This window comes from Sturnira hondurensis, unplaced genomic scaffold, assembly GCF_014824575.4.
Source record: "Sturnira hondurensis isolate 20B ecotype Veracruz unplaced genomic scaffold, ASM1482457v3 Scaffold0019835, whole genome shotgun sequence".
Taxonomy (NCBI): Eukaryota; Metazoa; Chordata; class Mammalia; order Chiroptera; family Phyllostomidae; genus Sturnira; species Sturnira hondurensis.
Genome location: NW_028092466.1, coordinates 3,888,105 through 3,910,433, shown reverse-complemented (window position 1 = coordinate 3,910,433; position 22,329 = coordinate 3,888,105). Strand labels below are relative to the sequence as shown.

Sequence of the window (22,329 nt, the reverse complement as noted above, 5' to 3'; positions counted from 1 at the left end):
ATGGCGGTGGATAGGACAGTTATTGGGAACAAGGCAGGACAGCAAGAAGCAGGAGAACTCCTGGGCAAGTGGAACGGGGAAACTGAGATGAAATCATTAAATAAGGCCAGTCGGTGTGAAGAACTTACAGCCAGCTAGTGCACTGCAAGACCTTATCTTCCCTAACTAAGGACACAAGAGCAGACGGTTTATACCACTCTTCCCTAACCAGAGAATACACATAGCTTAAATCACCTTGGTTGGGGAGATAGAGAACAGAGACCCAATTAATGCTTTTGTGCCAGCTAAACCCAAGGCCAGATAAAATCAGGGAAACAAATAACAAAGACCCAATTAGAGCCAGACAGACCCAAGACAAAGGAAAACAGTAACGCAGACAAGAAATAACCCCAACTACCTTTCACACTCATTTTGATACATCAGCATATTACAATAAAAACACAGTTGGAAAACTGATTAATATTCTACTGAAACCCCAAGATTCTTGTCTACAGGGAAAAAAACCCTCAAGAAAGACCCAGTGCTTGCTTTAGAGCATGCCCATGCCCCTTCTCAGGCATGAACTTCTTACTTCCTACTACACTCCAGGGAACCCCATGCAACCAGCGGAGCAGCAGCAGCAGTGGCAGCTGGCCCTGTGCCGACCTCCTGATCCTCCAAGGCCTCCTTTTTCTCCGTCTTCCCGGTGAGCTAACAGCCGCTCTGCCTTGGCTCATTCCTTTCTATAAGGTTTCTAGGGAGCCAAAGCCATGCCTAGGTTCTCTTCTGTTACCCTCCTGTTGCTTCATCTACCCTAAGTCCTTTCTTTGTTTCACTGTCTCCAGCTTTAATAAAAATCCTCTCAAAATCAGCTGGTCTCATGTTGTGAAATCTTTTCTGCACAAAGTCAAGAACCCACGCACCACAGGGTGGCCTGAGGCAGACCCCGTCCGGGCCCGGGCTCCCAGCCACTATCAGTAAGGAACTGGAAACTCCTCTGGAGGTATCTTACCAGCAGCCTGACTGAGAAAAAAAGGAAGGAGATACAGTGGTAGCTAGAGAGGCAGTTGGGTAGAGATTTTTTGTTCTAGGATGGAAAAGACTTGAGCATGTTTATAAGCTAAGAGGAAGGAGCAGTAATGGGGGAGGGTCAAAGTTGGAGAAAACAGAACTGGAAACAGATGGAGAAGAGCCCGGAGGAAATGGAAGAGAAGGGGGCAGAGTGATGCGGAGGACCCATCGAGGTGGGAGGTCATGAGTTTGCTGTGGCCTTGATCTGCGGCACATGGGTGCAGGGTTTAGTTCAGAACCACTCAGCCACCTGGGCACACAGACCGAGGAGGGGGCTCGATCTGAAGTCAGGGTCTGCCTGGTAGTTGAGGGTATCTGAGAGCAGGGTTCAGGTGTAATCATGGGACCCAAGGCCCAGCCGAGTAGAGAAGTGAATTTCAGAGAGGCCATCAGATAGGATGGAGATGGATAAATCCATATTAATAAGGGATTTCATACCAATACGTATGAATAAGGGCAAAGGGCAGGAGTAGAGCAATGAGGCTGAAAGAACTGATTTGACCTGGTCAGAGGTTGGGAATATTCGTTTAGGAGTCGGGCTGTTGAGCAGCCAGAATGTGAGTGCATTTTGTAGTTATCTCCATACGTCTTAGGTCTTCAGGTGGCCAGCAGGTGGAAAACAAGGCCTTAATGCTTATAACGCCTTATTTATGCCAGATGATGCTCAATATTTCAAACTGACTGATTAGAAAGTAGAGTCTTTCTGATAGGAAGACCTGCTTCCATAGTAAAGGCTCAGAAAGGCTCACAAGTCCCTTTCTCTGACCACCCTTCCCCCTGAGCTCCCTGGCCGCCTACCCTATTTAAATATCCCCAGTTCCCATTCTGCCCAGTACTTACGGAGAAGGACCTTCCTGCCAAGTTGGACGACTTGACAACCTCTGTCACGCTAACATTCAGGCACGTGTGGTCTGTAAGGAAAGCAGCAGTGGGGGGGGGGGGGAGTGGGGGGGAGGAATGAGATGGAGGAGAAGCTACAAATTGGCCTTCAGGGAAGTGGGAGAGTTTGAGATTCTAGGTCCTAAGAAGAGACCGAGCCTCCCCATATTAACTTCCTCCCCCATCCTGCTTAGCCGCTTCCTGACTCCACCTTGGACCTAGCCAATTTTCAGTCCTTTCCCGATCATCCATTCCCTTCCCTGGTGAAACCAGTTTCTGCATCCTCAGGCAGCCAGTCCAGATCCCTTTCTTCACCTCCTTCATACCCCTTTTCCAATGAAAGGAACTTCTGTTGAACTTCTTCACAGCTACTGGGCGTGCTAAAAACGAAGGAACACCCAGCCCGGATCTGAGCACTACACAGGCACCACAGAGGTGTGGGAGGGCCTTGACTTTCATAATAGTGTATAATGTGTCAAAAATCATTACTGCATGACTGCTACCAGGTTCTCCCTTCTCCCTGCTCAGGCAGGTTCTGTGCCTCTGAGGAGGGTTCGGGCATCAGTTCTGATAGGGTTTTGTGATGGGACACTTGGAAGAGGCATAAGTCAGAGTCGGGTGATCAGTGGGAGTCTTGTGAAGGAAATAGAAGAAGTACAATTTTCACAGTAAGAAAATTTTCATGATAATTTACTCTATGCACATAAATTAGTACCTTATATCCATGTTAGAAGTGAAAAAAACAGGTAGAGAGGTCACGAGTAACTTGCCCCAGGTCACACACAGTGGCAAGTGGCAAAGCTGGCTCTGAAGCCGGCCCTTCTGGTTCTATACTCTGTGATCTTGACCCACTCTGCGGTCACCTCTATTCCAAAGTCACACGCCTCCTTCACGGAGTTAGAGACCAACAACGAAAGAATGACTCACATGTCACCCAGGAATTCAACCTGCCTAGAAGCCATTTTATCAAGAAGTGGTGAAATCAGTGACTATTTTTTGAGTTTTCCCTTTATGCCAGATGCCAAGGGAATCTGGGAGGGATGGTGCCCAGACACAAACACAAATGCCTCCGACGACAGGTGCCATAATTGGAACACTGGCAGAGCCGCAGAGGGTTTCGGAGACCGAGCAACTGCTCGTGCTCTGACCATAGAGGAGAGAGGGTCAGAGACCGGTCCCTCAGAGGCTTCCAGGCTGGCCAATATGTATTTTCACTCTGTGTTTCTCTGGGACATTTCAGATCCATCCATTCTTTTTAAAACAAATGTTTGGGTGTCAAGTAGCACTTCATTTATTCAGTAAATGTTTATTGAGCCTCTACTATGCAACAGACCATGTACAGGTACTGGGGGTAGAGCAGCCAATGAGCCGCATTTCTGCCTGGGTAAGCTTTCTTGTTTGCTCTGAGAAAATCTTCCACAAGCACCTGTGGGTCGCACCCTTTATGTCTGGTCTGTTGAGATTTGGCAATCACAAGAGGGGGTGGTGGGACACAGCAGTGAGGGACACAGCTCTTGTGGTAGACGTGACCTTGGGCAAGCTATTCTCTTTGCTTCAATCTCCTCTCCGGTAAAAAGTTGCTTATACAAATAATATCTATCTCACAGGGTAAACAAGCTTAAAAGAGTAAATATATTTGATATAGAACCTCATCTGGCCTCTGATTAACGTGTGTAATGGTTAGTAATCCCCATTACCAACTTTTCACTGTCCCAGAAGACCAGGGAGCTAGCGGAGTAGCTCATATTTATAATGTATGCATATAATTATATGTGCATAAATTGGTATCTTTTGTTATCTCAATTTTAGATTTAGGCAATTATATAACTATATTATTATCTAATATTATATCTAGAACTACATTTAGCCAGAATTAGATAATTTGGATTAGTAGTGCCTTTTGTGAACTGGCAAGTACCTGCCCAATGGAACAGCATTCAAAATAAAAAATTTCCAAACAAAACTCAAACTCTGCAGCCCCAAAGGAGAGGCGGGAGGCCAACTGCACCTCCTCCACGCTGTCCCTGCACCTTCATCAGGCTGTAGAGGCGTAGCCCAGTGCTAGAGCTCGTGCCACGTGACGGTAAGCATCTGAGGGTGGGGACCGTACTTCACTCAGCAGCCTGGGCCCAGCCCGAGGCCCAGTGTGGGCAGCAGCTCCACCCCGTCCAGGATCCCGGGGAGGGGTGGAAGGCCTCCTTCCCTCGGTTCACCTCCCGTCCCATCATTCAACCCGCTCTCCTTCTCTCCCCTGCTTGCCCCTTCACTCTCCCTCTGCTCTGCTTTCCCAACTCCTCACCATCAGTGTCCCTGGCTGGAAGGGCCTTCAGGACCAGCCCAGTGGCCCTCAGGGAAATGGTAACCTCTCGGGTCCGGCCGCTGAGCAGGGCCTAGGGAGGGAGATGCGGGCACAGATAGGGATCCTCGGGACGGCCTCACCCCACACATCCTCACACCCACAGTCTTGCTCCCAGCCCCTGTCCGAGAGCCTTGCCCGTGAGATTAATGTCCAATAATGGGACACAGGATAAGGGCTCAGGTCACTCTTGGCCCCAGGGGGCATGTACAGCCTTCTAGACCCAAAGGACTTCTCTCTAGGGCATCTGGTCAGCCAGTGAGGAAGGCATTTTTGAGCAAGAGGACAGCCCCCTTGTTCCTTAAATCAGATCCCTCCCTGGTCTACATGTGAGGCCATTCATAATCCTCCCATTGCTGCAAAATCCTCTGAAAGCTGGGAGACTGCAGGCAGTGCCCAGGAAGGTCAGAAGGTTCCTCTGACTCTGTCTGCTCCCCCACCCGACATGCTCCCGACACCTGCTTCCACCCGTCTGTGCCTCCCGACCACACCCGCGCCACCGACTGACCTTCTGGTAGCCCAGGGAGAGCTCAGCCCCGGGGCTCTCGACTATGCCCCTCCTCCTGGGCGAGGAACCATCTGAGAAGATGAGAAGAGGTTGAATCGAAGGTGGGAGGTCCTCCCCACCATGTTACTGAGCCTCAGGAGTGCCAGGCTGACTGTCAGTCTGGGTGAGCTTGGAGGGGGCCAAAATCACCACCATATTCATCAGAGAGAGATGGGAGGACTTTCTGAAAAGGGGGGTTGGGGCAGCTGAGCTGGGGTGAGCTCTGGAAAAGGGGAGCAGAGGCTCACCTTTGGGGAATTTAGAGTCTTGGATCTTCACCTTCAGCTCAGTGAGGAAAATGTCCTCTACAGAGTCCTGGCTCAGGTCACTGAAGAAGATCTGGAGAGAGGGAGGGAGGGAGGAGGTTGGAGAAGATGGCTCTCTGCCAGAGGCAGCTGCCCCTCCAACCCCAGAGCCCAGGGGTGTTGCAGGTGTCTGGGGGAGTAGAGAAGCAAGTCAGCGTCCCCCTGCCCATCCTGCCAACAGATTCTGAGCCAAATCCAGTGATTGCCTGGATCTGACTCTGTCGTCTGTCTATGCACCTATCATACATACAGCAATATATTTATAAACAGTGGAGGAAGTATTCTTGAAACCCAAACTCCCTATAACCTCCACTAATGGGGATAGCAGGAGTGGGGGACAAACTCACATGAAGGAGAGTAATATGATCCCTTGTATACACCAGTAGGGGAGGAAGAAAGGGTGAGGGCCAGAGAGCAGAACCTGACAGCCCTTGGGTGTTCACAGAGAAGCATGGGGCTGCACATGGGAAGGGCTAGTGACCACTGATTGGTTCTCAGTGAGACCTGGGGAGGAGGGTTTGCAGGGAGCAAAAGAGGAGTGAGGCAAGGTGTGGACAGGGCAAGAGGGAGGATGTTGGAACAGTGGGGAAGTGTGGCTGCAGGATTCTCAAAACAACAGGGATGGAAAGGGAAAAACATGACCGCCAGAAGCTGGGAGCCGGCCGGTACCTACAGTGAGGTTTCGGTGTTCTGCTGACCATAAACAGCTTCACAGATGCCAGCATCTTCAGCCTTGTTAGGCAAGGCCGCTTTGGGACTGTGTTGGGTCCAGAGAGAAACTAGACGAGGCCACTGTCTCATCTGAACACAGGCCACGTCCTTTACCTTCCCATCCTAGCAAATAAGGAGCAGCTGCTGTTTCTTAGAGCCAAAGAATAACAGAACTACTGAGATGCCCAGTCCTGCTGCCGACTCTTGCTCTGGGAGCCCTCTCCCAGATCACCCAGCGGGAGGCCAGACCCTGCAAGTTCTCGCTAACAGTCTCGTCCCGAGATGCCCTGTGGTTCTCCGTGGTGTGTGGTCCCCTCACTGCAGCACATGGGGAAACTGGCTCAGTTGAGCTGCAGGTGTGCTCTCGGGCCTTGGTGGAAGGGCAGTGACAGCTACCTGCGCTTCAGTTTTGTCATTTGTGTTGCTGAGATGTATACTCCCTCTACCAGGGACCTTTGAACATCTGTTTTTTCATTTGTCTATTTTTTGTTGTTTTGGTGTGCATTTTGAAAATCAAGGGAAGAGCCTAAATCCCTCATTTAGGTCATCAGGAAGGCAACAAGGAAAAGATACAGCACAGTAAGCAGAGTGAGAGCTCAGCACGCTAGGAAGCCAGAGGCAGAGGTGGCCCTTAGAAATCAGTCTGCAGCTGCTCTCAGAAATCCAGAGATTGAGAAGATAAAATAGAAAACCAAGAGTCTCTGAGTGAGTTTATGACTTTCCCCCTGGTAAGCTGTGCTTGCCCAGAGCCAGGTATTTAGGGTGTGGGGCCCTGGGGTCCGGCAGGCAGCCGCACAGGTGGAGAGCTTACCTTGACTGTGTAGATCTGGAAATAGATGGGTTGGGTGCCCATGCGAACATAGTAGGTGATGACATCCAGGATGAAGGGATCTACATTTTGGGATGTGTCCAAGGAGGGTGGCTGCGAGGGACAGAACATGTTTTCAGTGACCTCCTTCCATGTCACCATGGATGGTGCCCCCACACATCCTCTGTGACGCACTAACCCTGCCGGCCCTTCAGCACAGTCCAAGCCTTTCCTACCGCCCAAGACACCTGTCCAGGGTCTCACCACCCCAGGGACTCCAATTAATTTTAACCGCACAGAGACATAGTGGGTGTCTCTGTGAGTAGGGCACTGTGCTGGGTGCTTGTGGGGCAGACAAGGTGCTTGACGATATGACTGACGAGGGGAGAGTCTGACTGGGCTCTGGGTTTGGGTTTGCTACTCCCTGACCTTGAGCATGAGAGGTTGAACCAGAAGATCTGATGTCTCTTTCAGTTCTTGTGGTATCTGAACATATTAACAAACTAATTCATTTGTACGTTATTGGGAGAGGACTAGTGCCATGTCCTGCAGGCCTTCCCCACCACACGTAGCTCTAAAGCATAATGACAGGGTATTTTAGGTAAACAGAACAGAATGTCTGCATAGAACCTGAGAGTATCAGGGTTGGAAAGAGGCTCAGAATTGATCTAATCCACCTTGTATATGATCCTATAACACCTCTTTTGGTTTTCACATCTGGTCTTCTGAAATACTGGTCCCTTCAAAAGGGTCACGCTGAGGAACTATCAATTTATTCTAATGATGCCACACTGCTCACACTGTTTCCTGACTCTTCATGTGGAAACTGCTTTTGGAGTAAGTACAAGGGTCACGCAAATTGTTAATTATAAGAGAAAGAGAGCAGGGACAAACCAAAATCTTATATGTGTAATCACATGGAGGAAAGCTACCAATAAAGGCACATAAATGAAACCTACATCAGATGTTCTTCCTGTAATATCCTCCAAGTTTCAAGGAAAAGGTGTTTTAATACCCAGCTAAACAGTCTTTCATGCACATGCAAACATTTTCAGATAAGCAATAATTCAGAAAACATGCCTGCCCCCAACATCTTCATTCAAATAAAAGCAATTAGAAGAACCCCAATCAATCAGGCAATAAAGCAAAATGAAGGGTCAGTAAAGTGGCAAGTTTGAAAATAAATACACAAAAATCAATAGGAACCTTTTATACTAGCAGTAACTATTGTCCAAAAACATGGGAGGAAGATACCAACCACAATTCAAGAAAAAAACTATTGAACATGAGGGTAGATTTAGCAAGAAATAGATAAAATCTATATGCTGAAAACCGTACTGCTACCCTGAAGAATACACACAATGATTTAGCAAATAGAGAGTTCTACTACAGTCCCAGAGAGCTGACTTAACGTGCTAAAGGTGTTAATTCTCCTTCAAATTTTGATCAAAATTCCAAGGGGATTAAAAACAAAATGAAAAAAATTCTAAAGTTTATCTGGAAATATAAATAAGCACATTCTGAGAAGTTTAAAAAACACAGGAGTTATGGGGTAGATTTACCCTGACAGCTATTAAAATATAAAAGTGAGAATTTGCACAGGGCTGAATAGACCAATGAGAAAAAATAGGTACCCAGAAATAAACTCAAGCATATGTTAGAATTTAATAAATGATAAAATGGCATTTCAGATTGATGGGGCAAGATGGTTTATGCAATAAATAGCTTAGGAAAACTGGCTAAACATTTGAAAAAAGTAAAATTACCATAATTTGCCATGTTTAATGTACTCTCATGTATAATGCACATACACATTTTGGGCCCAAACTTTCAGGAAAAAAATCTTTCACTATAATTTTTAAATTCAATTATCTATATTTAGAAACAAAATTGATTATCATATTCCCAGGTATTATTTTGCACACAGATATCATTATTGCTTTCTAGAGTTACACTTTTAATGCATAAGCATAAATAACAGAATTAAAAACATTTATACAGATACAGAGTTGGTACTACCCATGTATAATGAGCATCCTTATTTTTCCCTCAAAAATTTGGGCAAAAAGTACACATTATACATGGCAAAATATGGTACATACTTCCTACTAAATACTGAAATTAATTGCAGATGGGTTATTTAAATGTAACAGTTGAGATATTAAAAGTATTGGAGTAAGTTACTGGTGAGTATTTGTTTAATCTTGGATATAATTTACTCAGTAGAGTAGTCCTCTCAAAGCATAAAAGTGCTATGTGTGACCACATAAAATATAGGCTTTTGAAGATCAAACATCACTACTGACATGACTGATAGGCAAATAACCGAGGGGAATAAAATGTTCGCAGCACACGTGATGCAGAAAGGATTAGATTCTTGTCCTACATCCAGGTCTTTGCAAATCAGTAAAAGACCAGCTTCCTGCCACCAGCTGGGGTTAGGGCCGCGCTGCGGTTTGTGTTTAAGAGAATGTGCCAGAAGGGGAAGAGGAACAGCCACGAGCGGAAAACTTATTTGAACAAATAATAAAGGAGAACTTCCCCAGTCTGGCAAAGGAAATAGACTTCCAGGAAGTCCAGGAAGCTCAGAGAGTCCCAAAGAAGTTGGACCCAAGGAGGAACACACCAAGGCACATCATAATAACATTAGCCAAGATTAAAATGAAGAAGAGAATTCTAGAAGCAGCAAGACATAAGGGGACAGTCACCTACAAAGGAGTACCCATCAGACTGTCAGCTGATTTCTCAAAAGACCTTACAGGCAAGAAGGGGCTGGAAAGAAGTATTCCAAGTCATGAAATCCAAAGGCCAATCCAAGATGGCTCTATCCAGCAAAGCTTTCATTTAGAATAGAAGGACAGATAAAGTGCTTCTCAGATAAGGTCAAATTTGAGGAGTTCATCATCACCACGCCCTTATTATATGAAATGCTAAAGGGACTTATCTAAGAAAAAGAAGATAAAAAATATGAACAGTGAAAGGACAGCAAACTCACGGTTATTAACAACCACACCTAAAAAGCATATTAAGAGGACAGCTAGATTGGGAGTAGAACCATAGAAATGGAGATCACATGGAAGGTTAGTAACAGGGAAGTGGGAGGAGGAGAAGTGGGGAGAAGGTACAGAGAATAAGTAGCACAGAAGGTAGGCAGAAAATAGACAAGAGGGGGAGGAATACTATGGGAAATACAGAAACTAAAGAACTTGTGACACATGGACATGAACAAAAGGGGGGGAATGGTGGGGGAGGGGTGTGCAGGGTGGAGGGGAGTGAAGGGGGGAATGGGACAACTATAATGGCATAATCAATAAAGTATATTTAAAAAAATAGAGAATGTGCTCTGGAATCAAGCTGCCTGGCTCCAAATGGGACTCTACTGGGGCAAGTTCCCTCGTCTCTGTGCCTTGGCTGCTGGGCCTGAAAGATGCGGATATGGAGAAAACGGCACCTGCCAGCGCGAGTATCTCCTTGGTAGGGAGGTCGTGTGTGAACATTTAGAGCAGCAGCTGGCACGTGGAGTGCTCAGGAAGCATTGCCTATTATCAGCACAAAGAAAACATCACAGGAAACGCACAAGAGAAGGAAAATAACTGGCCTGCATACTTATGAAAGGATGTTTTACTTCATCTTTTCCACAGTGGTTTTGTCTGAAGTGTAGTCATCCCTCATAATCCACAGGGGGTTGGTTCCAGGACCCCCGTGGATACCAGAATCTGTGGATGCCCCTATGTCCCCATATAAAAAGTGGCTCGGTATTTACATGTAACCTATGGCTTGTACACTTCAAGTCATCTCTAGATTACTTATAATACCTAATACAATGGAAATGCTACATAAATAGTTGTCACACTGTACTATTTAGGGAATAATGACAAGGACAAGATCCTGCTACGTGTTCAGGACGATGTAACCATCGGAGGTCTAACAACACTGTATATGTCAGCAACAACGTAACTTGTTCTTCCTGAATATTCCCCCGCTCCAGGCTAGTTGAATCTGCACACGCAGAACCCATAGATTGGAGGGCTGTTGTGCTTGGTACGTGTTCCGAGTGAACCCCAACAACCAGCTGGTTGGAGTTCTCTCCTACATTCCTGTCCTGCCTCCTTCAACCAGGGGGCCCCTTGGACTGACTCCCGAGGTCAAGGGACAAGAGTAATATCTGAAACGGCCCCTCCCACCCTCCTACCCTCTCTGCCCCTACCATCTCTGCCAGCTTGTGGATGGCCGGGCACAGGGTATTGATGGTGCTCTCATACCACGGGTCTGCCCGGCCCAGGAAGGCGGCCAGCTCTCCCAGCTCTGAGTGCCTGGACGATGCCAGTGTCTGAGGACAAAGAAATGAGTCATGCCCATCAGGCCTTCTTTCCGACACTCTTCCTGGCCAGAGGGTCCCCAGGTACCAGTCCTAGGCAAAACCAGCTTTGGGAATGTGATCGAATGTCAGCTTCTCGTGGCCATTTGCGCACCCTGTAAAGACTGTTCGCTGTTACACCTCAGATGAAGCTGGAATACCCTTCTCTGAGGGCCATTTGCCAGGGACATTGAGACATAATCATCAGCCTTAAAAGCAGAGAGACAAGTGTCGCTTTGAATTTAAGATGTCCCAATAAGAAGCTGAGTGGGCAACAGACATGAGAAACCACAGGCAGGCCTCCCTCTCCCCCAGCAGACCAATGGGCTTTCACTGCCTGAAATTCCAAGAAGCTTGTGATTAATCCAATTACAAAACCAAAGTGAAAACCAGCAACCGGCAGGCTGCCACTGTGAGAGAACACCTCTCTGGCCACAGCCAGCCCACAGGCCAAGTCTACGGCTTCTGGGACAGGAAACCCTGCCGTCTCTCCCAGCTCCACATCCCAAGGCAGGGCGACCCCAGTTCCTGGGCCAGGGGAGGCCAGGCTGCCCTGGGTCCCTGCCCAGCCCCTGCCCACACCCCTGCTCCTCCACTCTTCTCCCCTCCCCACAGCCCACCTCCCTGACCAGCCACCTCAGGCGTCAGCACAGGGATGTAGTAGAGCTGCAGGCTCAGCCGCGGGGTGAGGCAGAACATCTGGGTCTCCCGTTTCCTGGTGAGGGGCAGCAGAGTGCAGGGGTCAGGGCAGGGGCTTGGCTGCAGGCAGACTTGGTTCCACATTCTGTCCTGCTCTTTATTATAGCATGACTTTGGGCAATTTACCTAGTCTTTCTGAGCCTGTTTTCTCATCTACAGAACGCTCGCACTGCACACCATCCTCCCCAATCCTCCCCCGGCCTCTGCCTCCTGGTCCTCCCCAACCACTCCTAGATCCCTCACTGCCCACCCTCGCGCCCTCGCACCCACACCCCGCCCCACACCACCCCTCTGGGGCCCTACCTGAGGCTGTGGTAGGCCCGGGCCAGGCGCCCCAGCATCCTGTCGTCGCCCAGCACCAGCACCCGGGCCGTGTGCAGCCGGGAGACACCGGGCAGCAGTTCTCCATCCCCGCTGGGCCTGCCCGTCCTCCGGTGCAGCCCCGGGGGCCCATCCCAGCTGCCGGGCACCAAGATGTCCGGGGGCCACACCCGCTTCTTGATGCCCCCTTTGCGCTGCAATCCGGCGTGCTCCATCTCTGAGCCGCGGGTCGTGGGTGGCTCCTCCGCCCCCAGAGGAAGGTCCCGTTCAATGCCACTGTCCGTGGACAGCACGGACTCCCGAGCCAGCGCCCGGTCTGGCAGGAGGCCCTGCAGATCCAGGGCCTCCAAGTCAGCGCTGAGGCGCAGCAAGGACCTCGGGCGCAGGAAGAGCACCAGTTCCTTCCCTGCGATTTGGGGAACAAAGGGACCGCCGGCAGAGAGGGCGTGTAAGGCCTCATGGGGCAGCGCGGGGGAGGGGGGGGGGGGGGGTTCTGTGTTCCTCAGACACTGTTTAGCTGAACAGAAGCCCCACGAGGTGCTCCACAAAGGAGCAGAGGTTCTGTGGCCAGTGAACTGAGAACCCCACAGGCCTGCCACCACTTGAGTTTCTTCAGTAAACATCTTAAAGGCCCCGAGAAGTCTCACAGGAGAGAAATCTGCTTCCCCCAGTCCCCGCCCGCCCCCCCCATCCCACTCCAGAGCTCCCATTTTCACATTCACGAACTAGCATCCTCCTGCTCTCCCACTGCTGTGCTTGCCCTGAGACACAGAGACAGGCCATCAGCTCCTGGGAGAACTTCCAGACTTTTCTAACCTACCTTCATTTTATTTCCCATGAGGAAACTGAGGCCCAGAGAGAAAACTGAGTCTGTCTAGAGTGACCGAGCATGCAAAAGGGAGTGCCCGGATGTGAACCCAGTTTGCGGGTCCCACACTGCTCACTCCAACCTGTGCCTTTGTCCTCCCCTCTTGACAATAGCCAGGGGACAGAGGGAGGGGAACCCCAGTGTGCAAGGCCCTCTCCTGCTCCAGAAATCGTAACTTCTTTTGTGGCTGCCTCCTACTTGGGGACTCATTGTCTGTTGGCATCAGATGGGCATGTGGCGCTTACTGGGCATGTGAGGCCAGGGGCCAGTGCGCTGAGCCCTTCTGACATGAAGAAAAATATGTTCTCCTTCTAGATGTGCGGGACAACTCAGCACACACATAGACACGCAACGGATGCACACACAGAGACACATCTAGACACACAGATGCACACAAAGACATGCACGGACACAGACATCAGTGCACACAATAGACACACAGATACATAGTCACACAGGGTGCACACAGACCTGCAGACGCGATAGACGCACAGGCAGATGCACACTGACGCAGACACACGCACAGGTACACAGGCACACATTTGCCACTGTGTCCAGCCAGCTCCCGTAGAGGAGGTCAAAGGCATGACTCACAGAGCTGCTCCTCATCAGTCCACAGGTGCAAGGTAATGATCGGGCTGGGCAGGGGGATGTTCAGTGGCCGGTCTGAGAGGGGGTCACCTGAAGGAAGGAGCAGGCTGTGGAGACCACGAGGAAAAGATTGTGGGACTCTCCTCTGCTCTCCCCATCCCACCCCCAGTTCCCACATGGGGCCTAGAGGCGGTGGGTGGCAGAGACCCTGGTCCTCCCACATCTGGTCTTGTTGAGCTCCTCTCTCCCTCTGCCACCATCCACTCCTCCAGGGCCTAACCCCCTCCCTGCCCAAGAATGCTTAGAAGCTCCCTGTTTCCTGCAAACTTCCTAGGTCAGCCTTCACAAATCAGCTCGAAGTTTTTCCCAACATTTTCTCCTACTGTTGGCTCCTCCCCTCCCCAACCCCGATGCCTTTCCCATTGTTCTTAGATGCCCTGCCTACATCCAGAAGAAGAGAGAAGGCCTCTGTATTTCTCAGCATCTCTTCTAGTAGCATGGGCACAGCAGGCACTCAATGAACGTTTGCTCCTGTAGGTGATGCTGAAGAGAACTCATTAGCCAGGTACTGAAGGCACAGGACCTCTGCAGCCCAGGGGAGAGGGCAGGGCCAGCCCCTCCTCTTCGCCTCCTTCCAGGAGCCTTCCTGATCACTCCAGCCCCTGTTGTCACCCCTCCCTAGCCAACCTTACAGGCTGAATGTTAGGCACACCTAACGTGTAGAATTTAGGATTTAATTTCTACACAGTATGGCTCCCTCCCTAACAAAGCTGCAAGCTTCCCTAGTAGAGAGCAACTAATGCCCACAGAGCACTTCTTATTGCTGCCAGGTGCCTTTCTCCTCAACTTGCACACATTGCCATCATCTCACGGGATCCTGCCAGTGACCATAGGCCACCAATAGTATCATTATCCTCACTTTACAGAGGGGGAGGCTGGGGCACAGAGAGGTTAAGTAAGTGGCCCAAGGCCACACAGTCACAGTCAGAATTTGAAGAATTTGAGCCCAGGTATAGCAGCTTCAGAGTGCATGCTCTTACCCAGGACACTGTGCTCAAAACTACCATCATATGCTGCCCCAGAAGCAGCAGGGGCTCAGGAGGGGTGCTGGCAGGTCATTAAGGTGCGCAGGACAAGTCAAGGGAGGAGGCAGATGTTGGACGTGGCTGGAATGGTGGGGGTGGCCCAGGCCTGGTCTCATTCTGTCCACGCAAAATTACTGCTGAGTTAGCAAGTGGTACCCAAGAAGAGCCAAGCCAAATTTGCACCCAGGGTTTGTCCCAGCTTTGGGAGGAGGGAAGCTTCATAAACAGACATTTCCATGTAGTTTTCAGAGGCACAGAAGTATTTGGAGGTTTAGAATATTAAAGCAAAACAAAAGGTCCTGGCTGGTGTAGCTCAGTGGATTGAGCGCGGGCCTGGGAACCAGAGGATCATGGTTCGATTCCCAGTCAGGGCACGGCACATGCCTGGGTTGCAGGCTGGTTCCCTGCAGACCAACTCCCAGCAGGGGACGCTCAAAAGGCAACCATACATTGATGTTTCTCTCCCTCTCTCCTTCCCCTCTAAAGATAAATAAATAAATAAAATCTTAAAAAAAAATAAAGCAAAACAAAAGGACAGAAGGCCGAGATGGTGGAGGGTGTCTTGGGAGGGCATCCTGCCTGCCTCACTCTGAATTCCGCAGCCTCCACCATCCCTGGGTTACCAAGGTCAAGCTCCAGGGCTGGGACATTGACCTCTGCCCGTGGCTTCCAGGCCTTAGGTTGGTGCTGTGTACCTAAGGGTGCATGGTGTGTTCTGTGACATGCAGGCTAATGAATTACATGGGTGCTTTGGGCAACCACGAAACAGGACACAAATTAGAACCATCTTCCAACAGCCACATACACATGTCCCAGGACACGCCTTGGGGCTCATGAGGATTTCCCAGTCCACATGGGCTTGCTTCCCATTGCTGTATGACATTGACTTGCACTGACTTATAGAAATGCAAATAGAAAAGAAGCGTACACAATAAAAATGGGTGACACCGGCCCTGGCGGTGGCTCAGTGGATTGAGTGCCAACCTGCAAACCAAAAGGTTGCCAGTTCAGTTCCCCATCAGGGCACACAATGAGCTGCAGGCCAGGGCACCCCCCAGTTGGGGGTGTGAGAGAGGCAACTGATGGATGTATCTCTCACACATGGATGTTTCTCTCCTTCTTTCTCCCTCCCTTCCTCTCCCTTTAGAAATAAATAAATAAATAAATAAAATCTTTAAAAAGATTGGTGACACCAGATGTAAGTGACATTGACCAAGGTGCTGTTTTAGATGTTCTTTAGAGTGTCCCTGGACCATCATATCCTTTGGTTACTGTAGTTTAGTGGTTAAGAACTAAAGAGCCTAGGTTTGAATCTTGGCACTCCGCTTAGGTAGCTGGGTAATCTCGGGCAAGATTTATAGCCTATTTCGAAGTCAGTTTTCTCAACTGTAAAATAGGGATAATACTTTTCTATCTCATAAGTTTACTGTAAGCATTCCTCGATTTAATACATTTAATATATTTAAACATATAAAGTGCTAAGAACAGCAACTGGGGCAGAGTGGGTGCTAGGCGGGTGTCAGTTGTTATGAAAAATTATCCACCTTCTTAGCCCAGAACCTTCCAAGTTTCTGGGCACCTCAGTCCCCCGGGAGACTAAGAGCAGTCACGTGTTCAACCCGGGGCTCAGCCCTGCCCGCAGATTCCAGGCAGGTACAGTCTGGCTCTCTGGCGTCCCTTGCAGGGTCCCCGACCACCCGCCGCTTACCTACGCAGCGCCCCCTGGCGGCCGCCGTTGGCCCCAGCAGTGAGCAGTAAATCTCCTCCAGCCTCTCCAGGTGTCCCACCCGGCTTGAGCTGGGCTCGCTAGCCATCTGTTCCACGGCTGCCACCACGGCGTGGAAGTAGCGTTCCAGGGCGCGACGAGGGCTGGCCTGTTGGAGAGGGATGTAGAGCCTGGGTCTAGGCCCAGCATCCACCCACCCCAGCTCCCACGCCAAGTCCGCGGGTGCGTGGGCAAGCCCATGTGGCACCTCCCCTCTGCCCAGGAAGCTGGACACAGCTTCCCTGCCAAGGCGTCTGCGCCTCACATTCAGAGCGCCGCTCCTGCCCCACCACAGCGGTTACCAGAAGTTGCCTGCAGCTGCGGGCCCACTCTACCTCCCCACCCCGGTGTGGGGAGACACTGGTGCCCGGTAATGTGGGAAACCCAGCCGTGCAGGGATGGCCGCCGGCACCCACCCTGCTTGAAGCGTCACCAAGCACCTGGATCAACGTTCTGTTCCCACCAGGATGTGAACTCCAGAATGGTAATGGTTTTGTCTGTTTTGCCTATAGCTGCATCCCAGCACCTATGATATCTCCTGGCACATAGTAGGTTCTCCATGAATATTTGTTGACTATTTCCTCAACTTCTGTCATTTTTATACTGCTTTGACATAGCACCTATACTATTATTTACTCATTATTTTTCTTTGAATCGCCTCACTTTTTTGGTTCAAAATTATTTCAAAAGGAAATTTCACATAGCTACTCTGAATATAAAGGTTAGTGCCCCCTGTCATAAATAGAAAATAACTAATGATCACAAAGCATTGTTACTCAACCCAGCCACCGGCTATGGCCTGCCAAGGCTTTAGAGCTCAAAGTTTGCTTTCTATTTTCTAAAAATGGAAATGGGTAAGAGTTAAAGATATTGGGGTTAACACGAAGCTGAGCTTTTCTCCTTAGCGGAAACAGGTTTCAAAAGAGTTTCTGGTGGTGCCATTCCACGCTCTTTAGCAGCGAGTCCTTTTGCCTCCGGGGGTGCAGCTCCAACACCCTGAGAAGACCTGCTCCCTGGCTCCCTGGCTGTCTTTCCTCATCCTGCTCACCACCACCGAGTCCTCTCACAACCGTGGTTGCAGGGTCCAGACGAGTCACACGGGCAGGCACGACAGCACTGCCTCTCGTCTCTCCTGTGCGAGGGGTCTGCTGAGCACTGGTCTCAGCCCCCTAGGCTGAGGCAGAGTGGGTCATTCAGACCACCTAGGGCTCTGACGGGTACTTACTGATTGATCAACTGGATGAACAAAAGCATTCAGAGGGATATGGAATCGAAGCTGGCAGGGGCCACGGGGACCATCGCATCTATTTATTCATTTTATAAATTAATTATAAATAAATGGATGAAATATTTATTGATCGAGCACCCACCAGGTGCCAAACACTGTTCCAGGTGCTAGGGTACAGCAATGAGCAAAACAGACAAAAATTCCTCGTGAGGCTTATATTATAGTGTGTGTGTGGGGGGGCGTTGGGGGAGATAATAAGCAAGACAGGCACAGTTTGCAGTATGATAAATAACAAGGAGTGCTGAAGAGAATATAAAGCTGGAAAGGAGGGAGTGAAATTTTGGGAGGGGCTGAAATTTTAGGTAGAACAGTCAAGGAAGCCTCGCCATAACACAACTTTTGAGTAAACAGGCAAGCGAGCCGAGAGAAAGAGGGAGAGTGTGGGAGGTGCATAACTGATGCAGAGGGGGGAGGGGGGCAGGCCTGAGGGCTTCGTGGACCACTATAATGACTTGACTTTGACTCTGAGTGAGATGGTGTGAAACTTGCCCGGGTGGCTACCCTGCACTGAAGCGCCCGTCAGCCTGGCTGCTGGGAGCCTGACAGCTGGCAGCTCTCAGCTGAGTCTCTCCCCAAATCGTGCTCAGCTGAAGAAAGCCACCTCTCCAAGGCCATGCCCCTTTCCGGAGGACGGTCCATGCAATTGCTAGTAGGTGTGGACGGGTAATGGCCCAGCCCGCTCACCCCATCTCAGGACAGCGCTGAAAGGCCAGAGCAGCTCCCTAGCTCCCTCTGGAATCAGCTGGGGGCGAGCTCTTCCTGGAGCTCAGGAGAATGAAGAAATGAGAAGGGACAATTAGAACTCGAGCAGGTGTGGCTGGTTCCCAGTCCTGCTGCTGACCCACTGCGAGCTGACTCTCAAAGCTGTGTCTTCAGACTTCTGCCCTGGCCTCTTTCCTGTGCCCCTCCCCAAATCCCTGTCTTCAAGGCTTTGCAGAGAAGCCTCCCTTAGTTCTCATTCCCTGACCCCTCCAGCGGCCAGCCCTACCTGGAGATACCCATCTCTAGGACCCAGAACATATACGGGGGGTAAGAGAGACAGGTTGCCTCATGCTGACTTCCTAGTCTCCAGACCTTGTCTGCTGGTTCCCTGGACACACGGGGAGACAAACTGACTCCACACCTGGGCCTCAGACCAGGTCCCCAGCAGACAGGATGGGAACTGGCAGCCAGATAAGGCCTACCTATCAGATTGACTGGCCAAGCCACCTCTCCCAGGCCCCACTTGCCCTCTTGCCAGCAGGTATGACTGGGAATGGCATTCCTTAAGAGGCAGAATTCTGGGCAAGGGGGCAGAGATCTCAGGGGACAGGGAGTGGTAGTCAACATGTACTGGAGAGCCCAGACCAGGCTGATGTCTGGGAGCCCCAGCCTCTGGGGTGTGGGAGGGACAGTTGCCCGGGGATCTTTAAGGACACCTTAACTCTAAGCTTCTGAGGGTCTCTAGCTTGAGATCAAGGATGTATTCCCCAAGTCTCTCTCTGCTCTTCTTCCTCCCCTCCCCCTCAATTCTCTATGTACAACAATAGAGACTCAGAGCACTGAACTGTAGATAACCTAGTTATCTAGGGGGTGGGGTGCCTAATGTTTACTATGCCTAAAAAATTACAGCTTTTACTCTCAGCAGTTTTTCTACTGCAAAATAGTGTATGCAACACACCTGCTAATTCCAGCCCCGGATGCCACTTCATTCCTGACCCCCTCAAAGCCATCTTTGCCTCATTCCTAAGCCTACTCTGCACCCTAGCTGCATCCGAGTCAGAGAGGTAGTTGGGTTTGGCATCATCCTTTCCCCACATCACTGAGAAACAAAAATGGATGTTCTTACATGTTTGACTTGGTTGTGTCAAAATGGCACCTTCACTATGGCCAGCTTGGTGAGCCAGAAAGGCCACCAGGGCCGCTGGAGGGGTGGGGTGTGGGTGGCTGGGTCAGCAGACAAACTTTGGTCAGGACAGCGCCTCCCCTCCCTGCCTTCCCGAGAGCCAAGGCTGCAGGAGAGGGGGCAGTAGCCTACACTGGGGACATAGATGCTTGTGATAGAACCAAGATCGGGCTTAGGTATGACTTAGTGTGTGTGCGCATGTGGGGGGGGGGGGTTTGTCCACAATGTGGCTGTGTGCTGTGACCTCCCCAAAGGAGGCGTCACAGAAGGACGGATGTCAAGGTTGGTGGGGTGAGTCAGAACCTTCAACGGGTCCAAGTGGGTAGGCACTCTCAAAGAAGCAGTACTCTCAAGGTGGGAGTGGTACTTTTAGAGAAAAGACATGATATCAGTGAGATCAACGTGGTTTCCAGAGAGACCAGAGGAGGGAGAGTGGCACATCTGATGCACATTGGTGGGCAAAGCCGGGCCCGAGACATGGCTGGCCAAGGGACTGGCGCCCACTTGCGGGGGCAGAAGAAGCAGGAGTTGGCTGACCCATGGCAAGCACCCTCCCTCTGAAACCTGCCTCCTCCTACAGCAGCAGTGCCACAGCCCTGAGTCACAGCAGCTCAGAAGCTGAGGCATAGTCCAGTCCAGCCTTCCCAGAGGACAGACACCTTCCCCCCAAAGAGATCACCCCTGACAGGGCTGCACTCATTGCCCCAGGCTGCATCCTCTCCCACCCAGGAAACCCAGCTGGACTGCAACCCTTGGCCGGAGGATCTTCAACCTCCTGGAGTCTTGGCCATGGAGCGGGGTCCAGACTGAGCCCAAGAGAACGCTAGGAAATGAATGGGTAAGTGTTGGAAGCAAGCTGAGTACCCACTGTAGGAACAGGCAACCAGTTGCACGCGTAACTGCACTTTCACAAGAGAGGATACTGTGCAACCATTACACGTACGTTTTTTCTAAGGAAAATATTTTCTTATGGCAATTTCCTTAACATAGGAAAATAAAGATTGTGTATGCGCACATACATGAAGTATATAAAACCGTACACAGAGTTTGATATCTGTTTGTTAGAGAAAGGAGCAGTGGGGGAGTGAGGCTGGGAGGTGACTGAACATCAGCTTGAAGCCAGATCTGGGTTCGAATTCTGACTCCCTTTCACAATGCTGGGCTGAGAATTCTGGAATGGGATGCATGCCGAGTGCCCAGCACGGTGCCCGAGCGCGACAGGCACTCAGTGAGCGACAGCTGCCGCGGCTGCCACTGTGGGTGCTGCTGAAGAAACATATCAGAGCATTAATTAATTGCTGATATGTCTGAACAGAGGGGTATGAATAATTTTAATTTTCTTCTGTGACTGATCTGCATTTTCCAGGTTTCCCTTAGTGTTGTATATTAATTTTGGATTTATAGAAAAAGGTAATAAATATGGCACAGGAGAAGGGGGAAGACGAGCAGAGCAAGCAGCTGATGTGGGCATGCAGGGCCCTGGCCTGGAACCCTGAGGGCTGGGGCAGAGCCGTTACCTTCAGCTTTCTTTGCAGAGCTTCTGCGCGGCAGGCCTCCCCCAGGGCCGCTTGCAGGGTGTGGGAGACCACATGGCGCATGCAAGCCTCAGGCGTCTGCTGGATCTGCGCAGCCTCGATCTCCAGGAGCAGTGCACTGCACACGGAGGGAGACACCAGCTCAGGATCCACGAAGAGGAGTACTCTGGGGACAGAGGTGGGAGGGAGGGTGCTGATGAGAATGACTACTGGGGGAAGAGCCCCTCCAGGGGTACCCCCAGAATCTTGTGTCCCCCTCAAGTTATTCAACTCCTCCAAAAACAGGAGCCTTACATTCAAAAGTCTATGGTGGAGAGACAATAAGGAGTGGTGGGGACTGTGTCAATAAGAGCATGCCCAGCCCTTCTGCCTCTCACAGAAGGTAGACGATCCCTCTAGCCTCTCACATCTAGGTAAGTTCTAACCTCAGTTCTGCTTCCTCCTTCAGCGTCATGGCCCACTGACTGCATCACCCTCTAGCAGGGGCCCTAAGCCTTTCCTGCTGAAACTAGAGCTCTGAACTCCAAGCAGCCCCGTCTTCTCTCATCGCCTCTATCACACCAGGAAAACAACCATCCCCAACTGTGTCCTCCCAACCTCTGCAACACTGTTCCTGGGGATCCCTTCACCTCCCTGCACCCTCCATGAACACAGAGCCACAAGCTACACCTTTCAGCAGAGGTACCTGCGGGGGAGAAAGCTATGCACCCCAATGCCATCAGTCAATCCCTCTCCCCAGCACAAACAGCGAACACTGCCTCAATCTTATCTGAAGGGCGAGGCACACACAGACCAAAGCCGATTTCGTGGTGCGGTTGTGGCCTGAACCCCCTCCACTACAGGTACTCTTGAGCTTCCCCAGGCTGCCTGGCTAGTCAATGCTGCATCACGGGCCCAGGAAGGATGGAGGTGAAACAGCAGGTCTCCAGGGCAGCCGGTGGTCCAGCCTGCCCTCTGCATGTGAACGGGATCGTCTGCATCCAGCCCGAGAAAGAAGGTCTTATCCTACTTTCTGTGATCTCCAGTGGACAGGCCCCTTAAAAACACACTCCCTTCCTGGACAAAAGTCATGAATGGAGGGCTCTGCAGAGGCTCCTCTCAACTCAGCCTTCTCTTTGGTCTTCCTGTCAGTGAGCAGTCCCAGAGGCCCAGCACGCGGAGGGGCCACTCACCTCTCCTGGTAGGGATACAATTCACTCCTCAAGTTCTGCTCTGCAATGACCAGCCTTTGGTACAGTGTCCCTGCAAATCAGACCCTTCAGCAAGGCAGTCCTGAGTC

General features: G+C 50.6%; 1 protein-coding gene across 3 annotated transcripts in view; it reads right to left on the bottom strand.

The window, feature by feature from the left end:
- The window catches only part of PIK3R6 (phosphoinositide-3-kinase regulatory subunit 6), a 50,517-nt gene that overhangs the window by 8,998 nt on the left and 19,190 nt on the right, over nt 1-22,329 (bottom strand). For 2 of the 3 annotated variants that reach the window (XM_037028258.1, XM_037028260.1), the window contains 12 exons: nt 22,223-22,292; nt 21,033-21,216; nt 16,286-16,451; nt 13,496-13,582; nt 12,016-12,439; nt 11,650-11,728; nt 10,864-10,986; nt 6,660-6,770; nt 5,081-5,171; nt 4,794-4,864; nt 4,229-4,319; nt 1,891-1,961 (listed from right to left, as the gene is read on the bottom strand). In XM_037028258.1, coding sequence (XP_036884153.1) covers nt 1,891-1,961; nt 4,229-4,319; nt 4,794-4,864; nt 5,081-5,171; nt 6,660-6,770; nt 10,864-10,986; nt 11,650-11,728; nt 12,016-12,439; nt 13,496-13,582; nt 16,286-16,451; nt 21,033-21,216; nt 22,223-22,292 — 1,568 coding nt within the window. The remainder of the gene's footprint in view (nt 1-1,890; nt 1,962-4,228; nt 4,320-4,793; nt 4,865-5,080; nt 5,172-6,659; nt 6,771-10,863; nt 10,987-11,649; nt 11,729-12,015; nt 12,440-13,495; nt 13,583-16,285; nt 16,452-21,032; nt 21,217-22,222; nt 22,293-22,329) is intronic. The other variant, XM_037028259.1, reaches the window with a different exon arrangement.